At 38.3% G+C, this 22,383-nt stretch overlaps 1 protein-coding gene across 2 annotated transcripts in view; it reads right to left on the minus strand.

The window, feature by feature from the left end:
- Window positions 1-22,383, minus strand: part of METTL9 (methyltransferase like 9) — a 45,385-nt gene that overhangs the window by 17,332 nt on the left and 5,670 nt on the right. For both annotated transcript variants that reach the window (XM_053555761.1, XM_053555760.1), the window contains exons 2-4: window positions 16,070-16,260; window positions 11,553-11,762; window positions 3,633-3,817 (exon numbers count right to left, since the gene is read on the minus strand). In XM_053555761.1, coding sequence (XP_053411736.1) covers window positions 3,633-3,817; window positions 11,553-11,762; window positions 16,070-16,260 — 586 coding nt within the window. The remainder of the gene's footprint in view (window positions 1-3,632; window positions 3,818-11,552; window positions 11,763-16,069; window positions 16,261-22,383) is intronic.

A 22,383-nucleotide genomic window follows, 5' to 3' on the forward strand; every position in this document is an offset into this window, starting at 1 on the left:
GGCAATGAAAGTATTTATTATGGGTTTCTATTTGTGTAATTTTTTTTTTTTTGCAGTTTTTTTTGGTGTGGGCTGCATTTGAACCCTCTACCTCCAGTATATGGGGCCGGCACCCTACTCCTTTGAGCCATAGGCGCCGCCTTATTTGTGTAATTTTTAATGTACATACTTATATTTGTGTAACTATCTTTTGAAGAATATTTAAGATACATGAACAATATTGTCGACTGGAGTAGATGAGAAACTCTTCATTGTACACCCTCTCTTGACCTGCTTAAGCTATTTTTAACCTGAATTACTTTTTTTTTTTTCAATTTTGCTTTCAACTGGCTTTCACTCATCTTAATTTGAAGTTTTGTTGTTGTTGTTGTTTTTTTCTTTTCTTCCTTTTGTGATTCTCTTGCCTCAGCGTCCCGAGTAGCTGAGACTACAGGTGCCCACCACAACGCCCAGCTTTTTTTGGTAGAGATGGGGTCTCACTCTGCCTCAGGCTGGTCTTGAACCTCTAAGCTCAGGGCAATCCACCCCCCTCGGCCTCCCACAGCACTAGGATTAAAGGCATGAGCCACCACGCCCAGTCTGAATTACCTTTTAATGAAAGTCACAATTTTGAAAAATTAAACATAATTAAAATTTGAATTTTACAATACAGTTTTCCTTTCCGTGGTTATACATTTTTCCTTTTTGAGGGGGGCACCTAAAACAATTCTCAATACCTAGACTGATGAGAGCTTTAGGACTAAACATGTCTACTATAACCAGACAAATGACTCCAGGAAAAAGTGAGAAAGTTGCCAAAGGGTTGTATAAATAATTTTTTAATGTACGTACATACTTATATTTGGAGAAACTAGCTCACTAGATTCTCACTAGATTTAACAACCCCTAACCAAAAGTGGGGTCAGTAAACCAAATAAACTGTACTGATGTATTAGAAAGATGTACTTTTGCATTTTGTTTTCCCCCAAATTAACCAAAGTTACAAAATTGCAGTGTTTTGATTTCAAGACATTTACCAAAAAAAAAAAAATTACACAAGTAATCATTTCACCTACAACTGCTTTTGTTAAAAAATAAATTAAACCAAGTATGCAAAGCATACTCGGCTATCCTTTAAAAAGTCCAGTATTCATGAATTCCCACAGCAAAACCATTTTCCACCTCCCAGTCTTCATACAGTTTCACGTGGAAATCATGAGGATCTAATTAGAGACTTAGAAAAAGGAAGCAGTAATAGAGTACCGTGGAGCAGTCTGCAAAATTTATAGGTCACTAAAGGTCACCCATAGCAACAAGGCTTCTTGTCTCAGGTTTGCAATGTGTCATATGCCAGAATCCTTAGACTCAACAGGCAGCTCTCTGCATCCACAATCAAGGAGCTTGTTTCCAATTCTTGGTGGAGAATGCCCTCTTGCCTAGTTTGACTTCCTTTCAATTTTTAGTGTCAGAAACACAAGGAAATAAAAGCCAGGGTTAGACTGATGTTTCTTCCCCCTGCTCTTCCACCTCCTGCTATGCCAGGAAGTAGCATTAAAGTTCTATCATGGGACTGCCCTACAGGACACAGGAAGCCAGGACCTTACAACCTGATGACTAGTGAGTGCAATGCAGGAAGATGAAGCTGAGGCTTAATTACCCAGGGAATAAAGTCAGGTTGCTGAATTACCAAAGACATTTACTCAGATTTTTTCAAAACTGTGCAACATACACATGATTTATAGACAGATACTTAAAGCAGATTTCTTTTTTTTTTTTTTAGCTTTTTTTTTATTGTTGGGGATTCATTGAGGGTACAATAAGTCAGGTTACACTGATTGCATTTGTTAGGTAAAGTCCCTCTTGCCATCATGTCTTGCCCCCAGAAGGTGTGGCACGTACCAAATCCCCGCCCCCCTCCCTCCCTCTCTCTGCTTCTTTACCATGGCAAACCATTCAACAGCAAGAATGCAAAAATGGCGATTTAAGATGGGAGTGGAGACGTCTGTTGCATCTGTTCTCTTCCACTCCCTTCCCTGTCTCAAGAATTCCCCATTTTCTGGGCGGCGCCTGTGGCTCAGTCGGTAAGCCGCCGGCCCCATATACCGAGGGTGGCGGGTTCAAACCCGACCCCAGCCAAACTGCAACCAAAAAATAGCCGGGCATTGTGGCGGGTGCCTGTAGTCCCAGCTACTGGGGAGGCTGAGGCAAGAGAATCGCTTAAGCCCAGGAGTTGGAGGTTGCTGTGAGCTGTGTGAGGCCACGGCACTCTACCGACGGCCATAAAGTAGACTCTGTCTCTACAAAAAAAAAAAAAAAAAAAGAATTCCCCATTTTCCCCACCATCAACACAAATCTGAAACCATTTGGTAAATGTTAAAACAAGCATTGAATCTGAAGGAACTAGGGCCTGGGGACAAGGGGGCAAAGGGGCAGACAAGGACAAGAAGAAACTAAGGAGAAAGCAGTGGTAATACACATCCACACAGAACTCTGTGGTTATAAGAAACATGAGCATTATTCCTTAAGACAGAGATTTTCCTTGTTATTTGATAACTTTAACACTTGCAAAATAGTAATGGATTTCTTTAAAATGTCTGTGAGCTTTTAAGTTTTTGAAGCCAAGGTCAAACTAGGTAGCAGAGTACAAAAACTAAAGATTTTTTTTTTTTTTTTGTAGAGATAGTCTCATTTTATCGCCCTGGGTAGAGTGCTGTCGCGTCTCAGCTCACAGCAACCTCCAACTACTGGGCTTAGGCGATTCTCTTGCCTCAGCCTCCCAAGTAGCCGGGGCTCCCACCACAATGCTCGGCTTTTTTTGTTGTGGTTTGGCGGGGGCTGGGGCCAGCACCCCACCCACTTAACCACACACGCCACCCAAAAAAACCTAAAGATTTTTAAGTAGTAACATGTATTACTTACATAATAGTTTTTATATTAATATACATTAACTTACAAGAATGCAAGAAACTTAAAGTCATAACTTTGAAGATGACCTAAAATACAAACCACATAAGCTAAAACTATGAATTATGTGACACTGTCACCGTAACTGCCAGCAGTCACAGTAAATATGAAATGATGTAAAATCAACCCATTTCTTCAAATATATTTCTTCATTCAATACTGCTGAAGAGCAAAACTATGCCATCAAAAAAATCAAATGTTACACAAAGAAATTGATACATGCTGCAACACAAATGCTCTTCAAAAGAGAATGATAACAGTGTTTATTATTTTCACAGTCTGGGACAAAAGAAGAAAAATGTAAAACTAAACAACGGTGACATTTAGCAACTGTATGAGTAGATTAAAAGGCATCAGTTATTGCTTAATTCAATTTATAAACTAAGATATAAATGATTCAAGCTCCACTTAAAAGCAGCGATAAAAACACACTTTAGGCTTTCAATCTTTGAAACTGAATGAATCTCAGTTGAATATTAATTATTGCCACTGCAAAGAGAGTATTAGAGATCTTTAAATCCACCTTACGATGAACATTAACCAAGTGATATTTTACATGGATTAATTGTATTATTTGAAATTCCAAACTATTCTAAGAAACACTGGACAATGTTTAATTGTGCACAGCATAAAATTATACAAACCAATAAATACCTATCCCTGGTAAGACATGGCCTGACCACACTTACCGTTTTCTACATAGGGATGGAAGGGTAGAACCAAGGCAAGGATGACCCTGCCTCTAGTTGGCTCCAAAACACTTCTGATATCTTTTAACAAAGTCAGGGGCTGATCACAGCGGTCCAGCAGATTCAAGCAGCTGATGACATCATATTGGAACCCTGTATTCTGCCATTCATTTATACCGAGTACTCTGGAAAAATCAGAAATAACTGGATTAGTATAATTTCCCTTTAAGACATTTTTAAAAATAATCAAGATGCCAATAAAGCTCTAACTTTGTCTTCTAAATCAAAATAAATTCAAAATTTTCCCTTACAATTTACATTTGCAATAAATGGCCAGACAAGAGAAAAATAGCAACCATGGTTCTTTTAATTTAGCATTTAACGTATTTCCAAATCTCAAAACATATACAATTTCCTTTACAAGATCTTATGTTTAATAAGTATAAAGGCACAAAGTGATAAAAAATCATTATAAAACTAAGACATCGAGGGCAGCGCCTGTGGCTCAAAGGAGTAGGGCACTGGCCCCATATGCCGGAGGTGGCAGGTTCAAACCCAGCACCGGCCAAAAAATGGAAAAAAAAAAAAAAAAAAAAAAACTAAGACATCAAAATCTTAAACATCAGTGAGTGAACAACAGAGTCCTGCTTTTTTTATAATTATTATTAAATCATAGCTGTGTACATTAATGCAATCATGGGGTACAATGTGCTGATTTTATATACAATTCGAAGTATTTTCATCAAACTAGTTAAAATAGCCCTCACGGAAGAGACGTGCTTTTCAACAGTCATTGGAATTTAATTATAAATAAAATACATTATATATTCATGTTTTCTATTCCAAAGGTCCCTCCTATTGTTAATGGCTAGGAATAATATAATTTCCATGTATAACCTATGGCCCTTTGAGCACATCTCTGTTCCCAATGGTTATTAGGAATATACTCTGTAATTTTCATATCTGAATAACTATACAGAAAAAAATACAGCATAAGGCATAAAACTAAGTAAAAATCATGGTTAAAATACTATTTTCAATCCTCGCTCTTTCTCTTTCATATATACACACACACAAAAACGTGTTTAGTCCTCTATAATGTTTTTATATTCAGAAAGGGACAGTATTTATATCAAGAGTGTGTTAGCCATCTCATGAAGGCAATTCTACAAATCATTTACTCCTTCCTGGTTATACCAATCAGAAGACTGTAGGCGAGACAAGTTATGACAGATACGGTGAAAAAAGGAAATACAAAAAAGGATCTTTGGTAAATAAATCTTTATTAATGCTGAACAGACACAGTAGAGCTATCTTAGAAAATTCTGAAAGTGGCTCGGCGCCCATAGCACAGTGGTTACGGCGCCAGCCACATACACTGAGGCTGGCAGGTTTGAACCAAGACCGGGCCAGCTAAGCAACAATGACAACTGCAACAAAAAATAGTCAGGTGTTGTGGCAGAAGCCTGTAGTCCCAGCTACTTGGGAGGCTGAGGCAAGAGATCTGCTTAAGCCAAAGAGTTTGAGGTTGCTATGAGCTGTGATGTCACAGCACTCTACCAAGGGAGACATGGTGAGACTCTAACTCAAAAAAAAAAATCTAAAAGTCTAAGAGTTGTTTTGAAAACTCCTTAGCATAATGATATTTTATCACATTTGTGAGTAGCAGAATAAAAAGAACACAAACCATTCAACTGTATCTTTTTTTATGTACATTTTTATAAAACAAAAACCTCCTTCAAACAACAGTCTAAAAAATTTAAGGGACTGATCAGATTCCTCTGTTATAGGTGTTTTATTGCACTAAATATCATTTGAAATAAGTAGGGCATTAGGGCTTCAAAATCACTTGTTAAACAGAAGTCAACTGCAATGATAATTTTAAAAACCGAATTTAGGTGTGGCGCCTGTGGCTCAAAGGAGTAGGGCGCCGGCCCCATATGCCGGAGGTGGTGGGTTCAAACCCAGCCCTGGCCAAAAAAAAACTGTAAAAAAAAAGAAAGAAAAACTAAATTTAGTTCCTTCAAAGAAGTGTTTCAAAACACTGAGAAGGTTCTACTTTCAGGAAAAAACTTTCATCAATTCCCATTTTAAACAGTGAAATGAAGAATTAAAAAGAACTATTTGTTTATTAATGCCTTAGGTAAGCAGCCAACTTAAAATCATTAAATGGGCTCAGTGCCTGTGGCTCAATGGTTAGGGTGCTGGCTACATACACCAGGACTGGCGGTTTGAACCTAACCCAGGCCAGCTAAATAACAATGACAACTACAACCAAAAAATAGCCGGGCGTTGTGGCAGGCGCCTGAAGTCCCAGCTACTTGGGAGGCTGAGGCAAGAGAATCTCTTAAGCCCAAGAGTTGGAGATTGCCCTGAGCTGTGATGCCATGGCAGTCTACCAAGGGCAACATTAGTGAGACTCTGTCTCAAAAAATAAAATAAAATAAATAAATAAATAAAATGCAAAAACAGTTTATTCTTTTTTGGGGAGGGGAGGACAGAGTCTCACTTTGCCACGTAGAGTGCTATGACATCACAGCTTACAGCAACCTCAAACTCCTGGGCTTAAGTGATGGATCCTCTTGCCTCAGCCTCCAAGTAACTGGGACTACAGGCACCCAGCACACCACCTGGCTATTCTTAGAGACGAGGTCTCACTATGGCTCAGGCTGGTCTCGCTTCAGCCTCCCAAGTGCTGGGATTACAGGCATGAGCCACCAAGACTGGCAAAATACTTTATTCTTGATTAAAAAATATATGTATTAGTTCTATCTACAATGAAGTAGAAGCCAAACATTGTCAGCATGTTCTAATCTAAAAAAATCTCATTAAATTCCACCTCAGAAATAGTTTCAAATAGGGCAGGGCCTGTGGCTCAGTGGGTAAGGCTGCGGTCCCATATACCAAGGGTGGCAGGTTCAAACCTGGCCCTGGCCAAACTGCAACAAAAAATAGCTGGGCATTGTGGCGGGCACCTGTAGTCCCAGCTACTCAGGAGGCTGAGGCAAGAGAACTGCCTAAGCCCAGGAGTTGGAGGTTGCTTTGAGCTATGACGCCACGGCACTCTACCAAGGGTGATAAAGTGAGACTCTGTCTCAAAAAAAAACAAAAAGAAAGAAATAGTTTCAAATAAGCAGTTCCCAGGTAGCTAATTTTCAAAGACTAAAACACCTACATGCTCATAACAGAAAATTATCAATTAAATGCTGGGACAGTTAAGCCTGTACCTATAAGAAGCACAACATCATCTTTATTTCTATTTTGCGATTTCATTTGTAAATTCAGTTCCATTGAGGAAAAGACAAATTTATTAGCCTCACTCAAACTGCATATGAGCTCAGGAATCCTAACAAGTTATTAGAATTTTATTATTTTATGAGAAAATTTAAAAAGTGACTTGTCCAAGTTCACAAGGCAAATAAATCACAAGGAGAGTAGAAATTCTAACTTGGGGCTCAGCGCTGAGTAGGGTGCCGGCCACATACACTGAAGGTGGCAGGTTCGAGCTTGGCCTGGGCCTGCTAAACAACAATGACAATTGCAACAAAAAATAGTCAGGCATTGTGGCGGGTGCCTGTAGTCCCAGCTACTTGGGAGGCTGAAGCAAGAGAATCGCTTAAGCCCAAGAGTTTGAAGTTGCTTTGAGCTGGGACGCCACAGCACTCTACTGAGGGCCACGTAGTGAGACTTTGTCTCATAAAAAAAAAGAAAGAAAAAAAGGAAATTCTAACTTGGAATTGTGGCATGTTATTCAAGTCAATGAACCTGCACTCTTCATATAAGGTGAGAAAGATCTGACATTCTTTGAATAATTCCTTCTATCCTAGTAGTTAAGAGTGAATGACAATTTGTACTTCAGTCTCCAATCCTCTTTAATAAAAAAAAGAAGATATTAACATAATAGCATTCTTTTTTTTTTCATAATAGCATTCTTAACAATATTTTCATTTTAAGAAATCCTAAACTTACACACATTGATTAGAAGTTAATCATCTTTCAAATTTATATTAAAAATATTTGTTCTCGACTGGGCACAGTGGCTCACACCTAGCTGATCCTCAGCTGATGCAGGGGGCTCACTTGAGCCGAGGTGTTCAAGGCTGCAGCAAGCCAGCCTGGGCAACAGAGCAAGACCCTTTCTCTAAAAAAGAAAAAAGTTTTCTTCTCTGGCATAAAACATCTATATATAATTCCCTTTTGATTAGCAGCACATGAACTATCTGAGCAGAATTAATTTCAATATCCCATCACTATGCAGCTTCCTTTTTATTTTTTATTTCAGATTGCTATGAAAGTACATACAATTAGGTTACACTGCTTGCATATGTAAGGTGAAGTCCAAGTTATACTTGTATCCTTCAACCTGGAAGTGTGCCATACACCCGTACATTGCACCTATTAGGTGTGATCTTATTGAACCCCACCTCCTCTCTTCTTGAATTTGAGTTTTTCTCTCATGTGGGTCTGTAGCTGTTAATCTACTAGCTTCAACTTAGTATTGAGAACACAGGATGTTTGATTTGCCATTCTTTTGATATTAGGAAAATGTTCTCTGAATCCTTCCAGGTTATTATGAAAGATACAAAATCTCTATCTTTTTGACTGCATTTTTGCCAAGGGACGAAGCAGCAAGCAGGCTTTCACTACACCCAGGACCTTGGTATTGAATTTTCTAGCCTCTAGAACTGTGAGAAATAAATTCCTTTCTTAAAAAAAAAAAAAAAAAAACTCCATCTTTTTTATGGCTGACTAGTATTCCATAATTGTGTACAATTAAGAGTTAGTTGTATAATTCTTTCCCATATCTAGAGCTTTTCTAAAACAGTATTTCTAACCCTAGAAGCAGCAGGGTATGTGTTCAGGGGGTTATTATTTTCAAGAAAATTAGTTAAGTAATTGTTTTCCTTCCAGGAGGTTTTACTTATTTTCCCTTAGAGAATGATAAGGCAATCAGTATTTTGATAAGTCTTAAAATATAAAAACACCAATAAAAGTTGTTATTTTGCTTTAAAAATCAAAGCCATATCCTTAAATTTTAGAGTTTTCTCATTAGGATTCTCTGGCATGAACAATGACATCTTGGGAATACAGAGGAAATATCTGACCATTTTCTGTTTATTGATCTATTTCAAAAATACCATCCAGAACCATAAACCCTATTTGTTTTGGTTTTTGCTTTTTCTCTGAGACAGGGCCTCACCCTGTGATCTAGGCTAGACTGAGTACAGTGGCACACTCACAGCTCACTGCAATCTCCAACCCAGCGTTCAAGTGATCCTCTTGCCTCAGCTTCCAGAGAAGCTGGGCTTACCGATGCATCCCACCACACCTGGCTAATTTTCCTATGTGTTGTAGAAATAGGATCTCACTATGTTGCTCAGCCTGGTCTTGAACTCTTGGCCTCAGGTGATCCGTCTGCCTTGGCCTACCAAATTGCTGGGATTATAAGGTGTGAGCCATCCCACCCAGCCAAAACACCTGTTTTTCTTAGGCCCAGATATTGAATAGAAATAAAAAATATAATAGCTATATCTCACAAATAAGCAAAATAATGTGAAGTTAAGCTGAAAGTCTGCCTTGCCATCATGGGTTGAGAGAACTCTAACCTTAGATAAAATACTACACTTCCTCATTAAAACCTCAAATTGCACCAATGATCACAAAATTGGCCACTTTTGTGAATATGTTTTTACTTCATACCAGTAATACTATGGAAGAAGTGCCAACCAGTAAGAATTGTCCATCTAGGGTGGAGCCTGTGGCTCAAAGGAGTAAGGTGCCAGCCCCCATAAGCGGGAGGTGGTGGGTTCAAACCCAGCCCCAGCCAAAAAGAATTGTCCATGTAGGCCAAACTGAAGATTTTGGCATATTGGCTATATATTAGGGGAAAAATAAAAGTATTTTTTATGTGGTGGATACATTTACTAGGTTAGATCCATATAAACTCTAGATGATCTATTATTATAATTCAAACATCTGAAGTTTCACTGAAAATTCTATTTATTTAGGCATTTAGAATCAAAGCAAGGGAAGGGGGGGGGCGTCAATCATGTGAAGATAGGCTTCCTATACATTTCCTCTCCAAACACATTTCAAAACACTGATTTTATTTTGTTTTGTTTTGCTCAAATACATGCCATTGTGTTACAAAATAGTGATTTCTTCTTAACATAGAAAGAAAGGGAAATCAGGAATTCAGCATGGCATAAGCCATTGTTTTAACAAAAGTCAAAACATTACATTTTTGAAAGAGTGAATTAATTTCTAGTTGAGGAATGTATTTCAATTACCACTACACAGACCAGGATTTAATCTGTGACAGACTGTTAAGGCTAAAGGGACCTTACAAATCACTTAGTTCAAACTTAACATTTATGTAAGTCTCCTATAACATCTCTAATAGTAATTTAAACAGTGACAGTGATGAGGACTGAGATGGTTCAAGCTTATTAGGAAGGATGATCCCCCTAACCTATAATCAACTTCTAGGGCCTAGCTGTGCCAGAGTATACCAGAGACTAAACTACTACTTTCCTTCCACATAAAATCCTATCAAATATCTATTTACAGTAATCTTCCCTGCCATCTCCCCTTCCCTTTTGTAAGCTAAAAATTTCCACATTTTGTAAATGCTCAATCTAATCCTGCTCCAAAAGCTATGCCAATGCGCTGTCTCTAAGGTTAGTCTGTAAAAGCAGAAACGCGGATAGGAAAGTGAGTGATTCTGTAATTCCTTTCCCTTTTATAAGGCTAAGCCAGGCTTATCAAAAAATCCTAGAGAAGGAGACTGACTCCAGCTCCACCAATACACAGATATCTTCCCATCAACAGAATCCACACTGAATAAAGAATACCCTTCTTCCTAAGTCTCCCAAACACCTAATGATCTTAAAACTAAGAGTTAACACTCTGCAACCATTATTATGATGGCTATTAGGAAAAAACAAATAAAACAAAAAATATGAAGTGTTTTCAAGAATATGGAAAAATAAGAAGTCTTGCACGTTGCTGGTAGGAAGTAAAAGGGTGTAGGTGCAATGGAAAAGTATGGCAATGGCTCAAAAAATTAAACATAGACTTAACTTATGCTGCAGCAATTCCACTTGTGGGTATACAAAAGTGAAGGCAGGGACTCAAATAGATTATGTTTACTCATGTTATAGAAGCATCATGTACAATTGTGACAATCCTTCTACCACAAAGGGTAGAAGCAACCCACATATCCATGACAGATGAATGGCCAAACAGAACGTGGTATATGTAAACAATGGCATATTATTCAGCCTTAAATTCTGACACATAGTACAATAAGGATGATCCTTGAAGACATTATGCTAAGTGAAATAAACCAGTCACAAAGAGAAAATGTATGATTTCTCTCAGATGCGGTCCCTAAAGTAGTCAAATTCAGAGAGAAAGTAGAATGGTGGTTGTCACTGGCTGGAAGAAGGAAAGAATGGGGAGTTATTGTTTAATTGGTACAGAGATTCTAGCTCTGGAGATAGATGGTGGTAATAATGGTTGCACAATAATGTGAATGTACTTAAAACCATTGAAGCATACACTTAAAATGGTTAAAACGGTAAATTTTGTGTTATGTATATTTTAACCACAATTAAAAAAAAATAAAATAAAATTTGAGAATGCCAGATTCTGATTAGGAAGCAAGTCCCTACATCTGAACTGTCTTTTCCAAGCCTTCTCTCACCAGCCACTTTCCTCCCTATAGTGCCAATTCCTCTGCCATGGGAAGATTATCCCTTTCTAAATTTCTACTTAATTGTGTGTGGGAAAAAAAATATTTTTAATTCATAATCATGGAAAACTGTTTCTGATTCATAGCCTTTAAATAATACACTTTCAAGAGGAAATACATGTAAAACCAAGAAAAATATCCCAAACCATGTCTAAAATTTATACCTGTATTTCTTTTTCTGAAGCTGCCATATCATAGTTTCAGAAAGCTCAGTGGCATAGATTTCTTCAAAATGAGGGCTCATGATTTTTGTGACTTCGCCATCTCCAGCACCTAAATCAAGAAGTCTATGGGTTTTCCAGTCCGGATTAATTTTAAGCAGTCTCTGAAATTGATCTGGTGAAAACACAAACATTGAGCCTCTTCCTAACAACCTGAAAAAAAAAAAAAAAAAAAAAAAAAAGAACAAAAATGAAAGAGTCTATGCAAATTGAGCATCCCCCATATACACACAAAGTGACTGTAGTGACTCAACCAACCATTTGAACTTTTAAAATTGTATTACGTGATTAAAATACGTATTATCTTTCTTATGACTCATATGATTAAAAAGCAAGCCTAATAAAATAAGAAAATACCTCCAGATGTCATCATTTGTACTTGGACATGCAAATAATACCACAAAAGGCATGGGGGAAAGAGGGGAATAGAATATGGAAATGGGAAGAATGAGCGTGAAAGGAAGACGAAATAAGAAAATATAAAAGTAAGGAAGTGGAAAATAGGAAGAAAAGTGGAAGTAGTAACAGAAAAGATGTTTATCAGTTTGAAAAGATAACAAGCTAAGAGACTTAGACCATGGTACTAGGCAATAATACTAGGCAAAGAAACTGAATAGGGAAAAAGGCCATTTCAAATATGGAACTAAACAGGTCAGAGAAAAATAGCTTAACAGATTCGTAAGAGACACTATCTAAAATAGTGGCCCCTGTGACATCAGTTAATTGGCACTAAAGAAGGAGATTCGTACTTGTGTCTGTGTTTTACTCTTGGCTGGGTCCTATTATTTCTAAAGGTCCTAAAAACAATCAAAACCATAGTAATGCCTCTGAAAAAAAGAGACTGAGAGGGAGAACTCTCACAAAAGCAGCTACAGGTCAAACCAAGTCTCTTGGAAGCATCACCTTGGGAAGTAAAATGCACTCCCTCTTTAGGACCTGTTTTCTAGATCTCAAATCCAAGTTTTGTCTACGACATGGACAAGCTTCCCTTTCTTTAAATGAAGCAGAACTCACAGACAATATAAAATGACAAGATAGCTGCTACTGCTGGAATGAAGTAAAGAACCCTGGAGCTGCTGTCAGCCCACTTCTAGGCCTTTTCTCTGCAGCCTGAAGTAGCTCCTCAGATACTTCTTCCTCAGACCCTGAACATCTGTTTGAAAACCACTGGTCTAGGAAAGGGCAGGGAAATCTGTACTGAACTGCTGCTTTCTAGAAATGATCATAGGTGCAAGTATCTGCTATACAGTGACTAGAAAGATGCATGAAAAGCAGTGCTGCATTGAGACTAGTTTCAAGAAAAAAATAAAAACAATGGAGTTCATGGAGGTGCCTGTGGCTCAATTGAGTAGGGTGCCAGCCCCATATACCCAGGGTGGCGGGTTCGAACCTGGCCCCAGCCAAAACTGCAATAAAAAAATAGCTGGGCGTTGTGGCAGGTGCCTATAGTCCCAGCTACTCGGGAGGCTGAGGCAAGAGAATTGGTTAAGCCTGGGAGTTGGAGGTTGCTGTGAGCTGTGACAGCACAGTACTCTACGGAGGGCAACAAAGTGAGACTCTGTCCCTCTTTAAAAAAAATGGAGTTCATGTAATAGATCCCCCCTCCCTTTTCCCATTAAGGACACAAGAAAGTTTAACCAAATTTAATAATTCACTTACAGTAAATCTTCTGCCCCAAAGAAAGGCTAAAAAATTGGAGAATGGGAAGGAGGGAAATGCCAGACACTACTACCCATGATGCTACCTACTACAACTGCTTACTAAAGGGAATCATCTCTCACAAAAGATAAGTTATTTTTAATTCTCAATTGTTCACATCTTATCATGGAAACACAAGCAAATCTGAGAAAAGGGACAGAACTTACTGAGAGAGCTATACAAAATTTCACACGGAAACCAGAGTCAGAGCAGAAAGAGACCATAGGCAGCAAGACTGAAGGAGGCAGGTTTCAAATGCTAATGCTAATGACTTGCCACAGGACCAAAAGTCATTCACAAATTGTTACTTTGCTTAAACTTTCCCAGCCATAAACAGCATGCTTCCCAAGCCATTTCACTGGGATGTGAGAAATTTTGACATGATAATCATAAAATTCTAGAGCTGGAGGTCATCTGAGGTTAGTGCTCACATGGGTCACATGACTATTCTACATTTGAAGGCACTAGAGAGAGGAAGGAAGCATTGTCCTATTTGCAAAGAACATTAGCAACAAGGACTCCATAAAAAGGTTGACACTATCAAAAAAATAAATCTAAATCAATTGAGCCAAGTGTTTAGCAGGCAGGAAAAATTTTGCTCTTTAGAAAATATTCAGAGTAGATCATCATTCATTTAGTCATAAAGACTTGGGGGTGCTTTGTCATTTAGTAGGCAAGGCCAGAAAAGTTAGACTTCCTATAATGCCTGGGGCAATCTCACATAATGAAGAATTGTCCCACCTAAAACACTAAGATACTGACCTAGCACAATACAAGGTTTCCAGTAAACACATATTGAGGGGAGAGATGGTTATCTATTTTGTCTTTAACTTTAGTGTTTAATGATCATCCTAGGTTCTCGGGCCAGAATCTAAGTTCTCTCTAGACTATAGAGGAGGTATGATTCTTCCTTATATAATAAACTCTGAAAACAGTTATCAAGTGTCTCCCTACTTGGCCTCTTTTCCTCTTCTGATAAATATCATAAATTAATTCAAGAGGGTACCATAGTAATTCTTCCTGCAAGAGACAGCCACCTGTGGTAATAATCTACCATTGCCATGGCTAGAAAGTACCGATGAGCTCAGAATTAAGTGTTTAGCTGAAAACAGGATACAGAGAGCAAGAAGGATTGAGGAGAACAGTGTTAAAAGAAGAAAACAGAAGCATTATAGGTAATGGACACCAAAAGGGGTTTATTAATTGCATTGTCTCTTTGATCCAACTATGAAATTCCAGAGCAGGGAATTTTAACCACAGTCAGGTTAAAATTTCCATACAGGAAAGGGGAGGTGATTCACAGTTTAAACCCTCCCCCAAATTATATGCAAAATGTTGAATCTAAGTACTTTATGAAGAAAGGATTCAGAAGTACAGGACCCCAAAAAGGATAAGAATCTTTGCTACAGTGACTCATCTGATTTCCAAAAGAAGAATAAATGGTACAGAACAGAAATTCAGTACAATCAATTTTAGGAACAAAATGTCAGACCAAGTTTTACAAACTTCAACACCCAATATAAAAATAACAACTGTTTGCTGAAGCTAACGTATGGCAATTTCATATAAACAATGAAGAAAATCAAGAAAGAAATCTTGAGAAATGGCTTGCAGTGCTTGAAAACATATTTAAGGACCAGATGACAGACTGAGGATCCAGATATTCAGTAGAAACTGGCTCCAAACCTCAATGGAAAAGAAAAGTGGGCCCAATAAGACTTTTAAAGCATTGAGCCCTGTTGCTTTTCTCTTTGGCTTTCTGGATTCTAGAGTCTTGAGGCTGCTTGAAATTTTGGCCAAGAAAGGATTAAAATACTCCTAAAGCTTTTTCTGGGGATTTATATGAAGGAACTATTCTGGGGACAGAGAATTCCCCCAATGAGTTTACAAATTCTGGTAAGCCTAGACATTATTTAAGAACAGACAGAGGCTGGGCATTGTGGCTCAGGCCTGTAATCCTAGCACTCTGGGAGGCTGAGGCAGGAGGATCACTTGAGGTCAAGATCAGCCTGAGCAACAAAGTGATACCTTATCTCCCCCAAAACAGAAAACTTAGTCGGGCAGGGCAGCACATGCCAATAATCCCAGCTACATGGGAGGCTAAGGCAGGAGGATCGCCTGAGTCTGGGAATTTGAGTTTGAAGTGAGCTATGATGATGCCACTGCACTCTAGCCCAGGTAAGAGAGTAAGAACCCTGTCTCAACAAATAAAAAAAATTAAAAAAAGATGTGGCACATTTCACTCAAAACAAGTAAGCACCTATTGTTGGGCTAATTAACTGGCTCCCTACACCACTTATTCCTGGAAAGTGTTTGAGGTAAAGATCTTACTGTTCAGTTTAAGGGCTTGGTTCCAAGTGTTCTGCCACTCTGTGGTCTAGAACCAGCAATATCCAGCAGCATCACTGACAGTACATGAGAGCTTGTTAAAAATGCAGATTCTCATGCCCAGCCTCAGACCTACTAACTTGTAATTTGCATTTTAGCAGGATCCCCAGATGATCCTACGTATCTTAAAGCTGAGAAGCACTGCCCTAAGTAACACCCACCATGAAAATAATAAACTAATGAGGTTCTATAACAATGAATTTAAATTTCTTTAAATTTGAAGAAAGCTGGACTACTGGCTCAACTGCCAAGGATTCTGACTACTAGAAGTGTTGTAGCTGTGGTGGCCAATATGTTGAACAAGATAATTTTTCTTTTGCATTTTTCCTTATTAAAACTTAAGGATAAAGAAAAAAAGTCCAAGATTCACTTACCCATTGATAGATGTTCTAGACATAAACAGGCTAAAAACAGATGACACAAAAGAATGATATAATTGGATAAATAGCCAGCCCGATTTCTCAATGCTGTTGTTTAAGAAGATCTGTGTTCCTTGATCAAGGTAACTCTGAACAAAGACAGCCTGTAGTGATTCGCACAATTTCTCTCTGTTGCACACATACCACTAAAAAACAAGGGGGGGGGGGAGAACAAAAATTAAAACATACAACTGAAACACACAACTGAAATGTCACCTAAGAAATCCAAAAACAAAAAACAGAGGACTAAATCAAATCAAATTTCCAAATATTATAATCTCATGCTACTTTGAAAATAATCAGTACGTCTTATATTCACATGACCTATAAAATACTTCTTCAGTCATGACTTCTCGTTTATCTTAGCCCTCAAGGTAGGTAGAGAAAGTGAGGGATGGGTGAAGAGGCTTTTGAGTCATTCAGCTTGGTAGGCTGCAGAATCAGACTTTAAGCACAGGTATATGGGTCATTACAAAAGTTTTGAAATACGCAAAAATCAAGAAACATAAAATTGCACCAACAGAAATAAATGAAGCTCTCCCAGCAACACTGAGCAAGCTGAAACTTGCCTTGAATCTGAAGGGATGCTGTCAACTGTGTTTCTTGGAAGTGAAATCATGGACCATAATATAGTCTGTCTCAAAACTTTCATAGTGACCCACATATTCTGACTCCTGCCCCAGTGCTTCAGTCATTCTACCCCTGAGATCTAGAAAAGCTCTGTTGGCCTCTCCTTCACAGAATTCAACATTAGAAAACAAATAGCTAGCATTAACCTTGTTTCTTCAGAAAAGAGATCAGCTGTATAATCCAATGACTTAACTCAAAACCACAAAACAAATCAATAGCAGAGTAAGCAACAGAATTTAACACTCCAGTAACCAGATTAAGTTGCCTTTCTTCTTATAGACTACACAGAAGAGACCTTTAGAAATCTTGAGCTGTGCTTTACAAACAGGTCTCACAGCCAGGCAAAGTAAACTCGAGAATGATTAAGAAGTTACTTAAGGTCATACAGCACTCAATAAGAAGACAAAGTAATAATATGCTAAGAACTAGATTTCAAAGAATAGGTTCTAAGCAGAATGCACTTTTTAGAACAAAATTCAAGAACTCAATCTGTAGATGAAATTTATCCATAATAAATGTTTTCCGTTTTCACATAAGAGATAGCATACCAGAGATGTGGGGAAGCAGACTGCACAAAAGCTTCAGAGTCAGCCCCACAATCAAGTCCTGGCTCCACCATTCCATGTGAACTTGGACAAACTGCTTAATCTCTAAGCCTATTCACTCATTTGTAGGCTTAGACATGTCACTGGTTCTCTATCTATCCTGGTAGGATATTACAATTAAACAACATCAGTTACTGTTAATCTATTGTCTGCTATGAAACAACCAATTTTTCCCAATAAGGAGTCTATTGGTCAAGACTAACTTGCTTCCCTCTGACAAATATGGCCATTTATCAGCAGTAAGCATCCTGTAAGTGCTTGCACAACTGATGGACCAATTTTACAGTCATCCTACGCTTGCTAAATGTTCAATGAAATCTTAGGTAAGATCCCTGACACTAACAATAAAAGGAACCAATTATAGGCCAACACAAAAAAGCAACAGGCACATCGAATTTTAAAAATTAATCATTTTACAAATCCTATACCCTAAACTGGATAAAATAAACTTTTCCAGTTATTGACTGATTGGTGCTAATTTTCCATTTAACCACTGCTATCAAAACTGCTGTTATATACATAGCTTACATGAAGGGCTATTTTTATTTTGCTACCCTATGTGACAAGCTATGAGGCTTCTTCCATTCACTGCCTACACTCTTTCCCTTAAGACTGAAAATGTTCTTGCTTAATCATTTACTAATTCTTAATACTGTGCCTGAGGTTATGCTCCAGTGCAGGTCATAAACCATTTTCTATTATTATACTTGTGACCTTCTGGTACACATTCTGAACTCTGTCATACTGAGGCCACTCTGACTTTACTTTTTACTCTCTGAAATGACTGATCAAGAGTAAAGCCATCACCTTGATAACAGGCAATCAGGTACCTTCTACTAATGTGAACAAGAAGTTGCTCAAATGAAAACAGAGGAGCTAATAATTCCTTGGCATCTACTTGTCAATGGACAGCTAGAACAATGAACTCTGACTTCCAAAACTAAGCAAGAACTGGTACCATTAACTTACAAACACTGCTTCCCAGTGCCAAGAGGGAAGGAAACTCATATTTTTAATAGCATTTCCCTCTCTTCTTTTTTTTTTTAACTAACATTTCTCTTAATTTGTCGGCATTAATTCATGGGATTGAATCTTCACTAACACACAAGTCTTTCAGAAAAGAAACTGCTTATTGAGCAGAATGTGCTACAGAACAAAAAGGAGCAAAGCTCTTTTCTTTAAAGGTTGAAATATATGTCCTTCCTTGTCATCTGTAAAACACAAATGTCAATTCCATATCAGAATTATTCATAATTTCCAAACAGTGGAAACATCTCAAATGTCCATTAAATGGATAAACAAGATGTGGTAGATCCATACAAGAGAACAGTACATTCTACTATAGAAAAGAATGAAGTACTGATTCATGTTCCAACATGGATAAACCTTGACAACATTAAGCTAAGTGACATAAGCCAGCCACAAAAGGCCATAGATTACATAATTCTATTTATATGAAATGTCTAGAATATTCAAATCCAAAAACAGAAAGTAGACTGTGTTGCCATGGGCTAGGAGGAGGGAATATGGGGAGTGACTGCCATAGGGTTTCTTTTGGAGGTAATAAAACATCCCAAAGTTGGATAGTGATGATAGCTGCACAATTCTGAGTCACATAATTGTATTCTCTAAAAGTTCAAATTTTATGGTAGGTAAATTTTATCTCAATAAAAAAGTTTTTCAAAAAATATATATATACACAGATACACATAAATATATCTAAAGGAAGGTGGCAGTTTCATCTTCCAGAAATTAAAACTGGTTTGAAAACATAAATGACTCAGCAAACCTCTTTTAAAATGCAAATTTTTAAATGCAGATCTGAGTGTGTCACTATCTTGCTTCATAGGAGTCTTAAGAGAACATCCAAAATGCTCAAAATGGCTTACAAGGTCCTATATATACACAACTTTTTTTTTTTTTGAGACACAGTCTCACTTTGTTGCCCTTGGTAGAGGGCCATGGTGTCATAGCTTACAGCAACCTCAAACTCTTGGGCTCAAGTGATTCTCTTGCCTCAGCCTCACAAGCAGCTGGGACTATGGGCACCCATCACAACGCCTGGCTATTTTTAGAGATGGGGCCTCCCTCTTGCTCAGGCTGGTCTCGAACTCCTGAACTTAAGAAGAGTTTGAGCTCGGCCTTCCAGAGTGCTAGGATTTCAGGCGTGTGCCACCACACCTGACCTACATACACTACTTTTGTCCTTTCTATCTCCACAGCCTCAACTGGCATTATTCCCTACCAACCCATGACTCCTGGTCCCTCCCTGTATCATGGTACTCCACTCTTCTTTCTTTTTCTGGAAGGCTCCTTTCCCTTGGTTGTCTCACACAGTATTTGCTCTGGCCCCTACATTAATCACCACCCAACCCTCTCCCTCTTCACCTAATTCAACCTCAGTCTAAGTATTTCCTAGGTAAATTTTCCTTGAACTTCCAGTCTAGGTTTCACCCGCTCTTCTAATACCCTCTCATACATCCCATTCATCTTCTTAGGAACAGTTATGACCTCTGAATTGAACAGCTGCACACAAATGCACGTTTAATGTCTACATTGCCAGGTAGACTGAGAGATTTGTAAAAGTAGGGACAATTAATGACTTCAGCTGGGCACAATGGAAAATACGTGTAATTCCAGCTACTCAGGAGTCTGAGGCAGAAGGAGTCTGAGGTAGAACTCAAGCCCAGGAGTTCAAGTCCAGCCTGGGCAATATTGCAATACTCCATCTCTAATTTTTAAAATAATTAATGACTTCAGTGCCTGGCACAGATAAAAAATGAACAATAAAGTTCATCAAATGAATTACTGTTAAGAATCACAGGCAATATAAACTGACAGAAGTTGGAGTTTCTAACGAAGTCTTGGAAGAAACATAAAGATAACCACAGAGATAGCTGTCACTGGGTTTCTGTCAATTTCTCAAACGCCAAGGTTTCTGCAACGCCTTGTTTTAACCCAATTCTGCAAACAGTGGTTAAAGCTACCCACCCACCCAAAACTGCATTACCACAAGCAAGCAATGGAGGAAGACACTAAGTGCCCACCACCTGCCTCACGCCTGCCCAGGTACTTTACCACCTTGCAACTTCTGAACAAATGGGAAGCCTGGGGTCCCTAACAGCTCTAGCCGATTCACACTCACGTTGTTTTATAAGAGTTTCTTTCAAAAAGACTTCTCTTTTTAACTCTACCCAGTGTGTCTGCTTGAGAAGAGACAGCAAGACTATTTTACCAATTAAACTTTACTAAATATATTTAGAGAAAAAATAATCTGGCCTAGATAGTAACTAAATTCCTGTGAACCAGGGTTTCTCAATCTTAGCACTACTGACATTTGGGGTCAGATAATCCTTTTCTATAGGGGCACCGTTTATTGGAATCCCTAGCCTTTACCCATCAGAGGTCCATAGATTACTCAAGTGACAACCCAAAATGTCCCAGGTATTGCCATATGTCCCCTGTTTGAGAACACCTATATGGACTTACCTACAAAAAAAGTTCATTGTTCTGACTCTCCAGTAGTGTTTCTCAACTGTCCCAGCATAACTTTAGCTAAGTAAACTAAAAGAGGGACTCACTGGCCTCAGGGAACTTACATTCCAGAGGGGAAAATAAAATCAGAAACAAGTAATGGGACTAACATGATGTTGGCCAGGCCCTTCAGGGCCTTAAATGAGCTGTCACTTTGTCCTTAAGGCAAAATGTTAACTACAGAGAAATATAGTGCAGGATTCCCTGTAGTCCAAGAGGAAGGCGCCCTGGAGTTACCTCTCTCCAGACAACCCAGCTTAAATGAAAAGTTATACTGAGCTCACAGGACTGGGTGGCCTGTTTCTAGGCTCCTATGCACTTTCAAGCAGATGAGTTCTTTGAACATGTGCTCCTCAAAGACTACAGAGACAAAGGTGCACAGGCAAGAACAAAGTACTAAGCTTGTTAAATTTTCACATTGAAAGAACTATGTGGCAGCTCTACTGTGAGGCCAGACTCCTCAGCTGGAAACCACAGTGTCTGAAAAAGCATCTTATCAACATCTGCCTTTAAAACTCGCTCAAATTTTATTCAGTTAAATAACCAAGGAAATGTCTTAAATAACAAACTCTAATCAAAGCAGAATTATTCCATTCTGTCATCTGCTGATGTGATAACCAAACACAACATCTAAAAATTACAGTAAAAAGCAATATTCTCCCTACTTACAAGACTATATATAGAGATACTATTAATCAAATAATAAACAGCCAATCAAGTGGTCCACAGGAGTTCTGCATGTGTGTTTGACAGTATTAGCAATTCAAAGTAATGAAGTATTAGGTCATATTGTCTTAAAAATTTCCTCATTAAGCCCACGAATATCTCCTAATATTTATAAAACCTTGGCTGATGAATCACTCCTTCAAATTAGGAATGAAATTTTCCTATACAATTATATTTGCTTATCAGACCAAGGGATATAGATAAAAAGTTTTACTGAAATTATTTTTTGGAGTTTAGCAAGTAGTCAAATATAATACAAAAGATTTCAACACACTAATAGGATCATAAAGTTATTTTAAAAAATTACTGATTTTATAAAAGATATCATGGTATAATGTTTGGTCTTTATAGGTTCCAGATAGAGTTCCTAAACCCGTAGGGACTCTCAGGGTAACAAGAGTATCTTATATATGCTAACGAGATGGCTACACCTAGCCGGGTTCAGGGTGGGAACCATGCCAGTAATTTCATCTATCATGCCGACAAAACGAAACCTCCATAAAACCCTCTAAACCAAAGTACAGGGTTCTGGGAGCTTCTAGGTTGCTAAATACATTAATATCCTAGGAGGGTAGCTCACCAGAGAGAACATGGAAGCGCTACACCATGCTCTCCGCTCCCATACCTTGCCCTATGCATCTCTTCCACTTGGCGGTTCCCAGGTTCTATCCACTTCATAATAAACCAATAAACAGAGTAAAGTGTCTTCTAAATTCTGTGAATAATTCTAGCAATTTAACAAGGGGGGGGGTGTTTGTTGTGGGAACCCTTAAT

Source organism: Nycticebus coucang, chromosome 12 (assembly GCF_027406575.1).
Source record: "Nycticebus coucang isolate mNycCou1 chromosome 12, mNycCou1.pri, whole genome shotgun sequence".
NCBI lineage: Eukaryota > Metazoa > Chordata > Mammalia > Primates > Lorisidae > Nycticebus > Nycticebus coucang.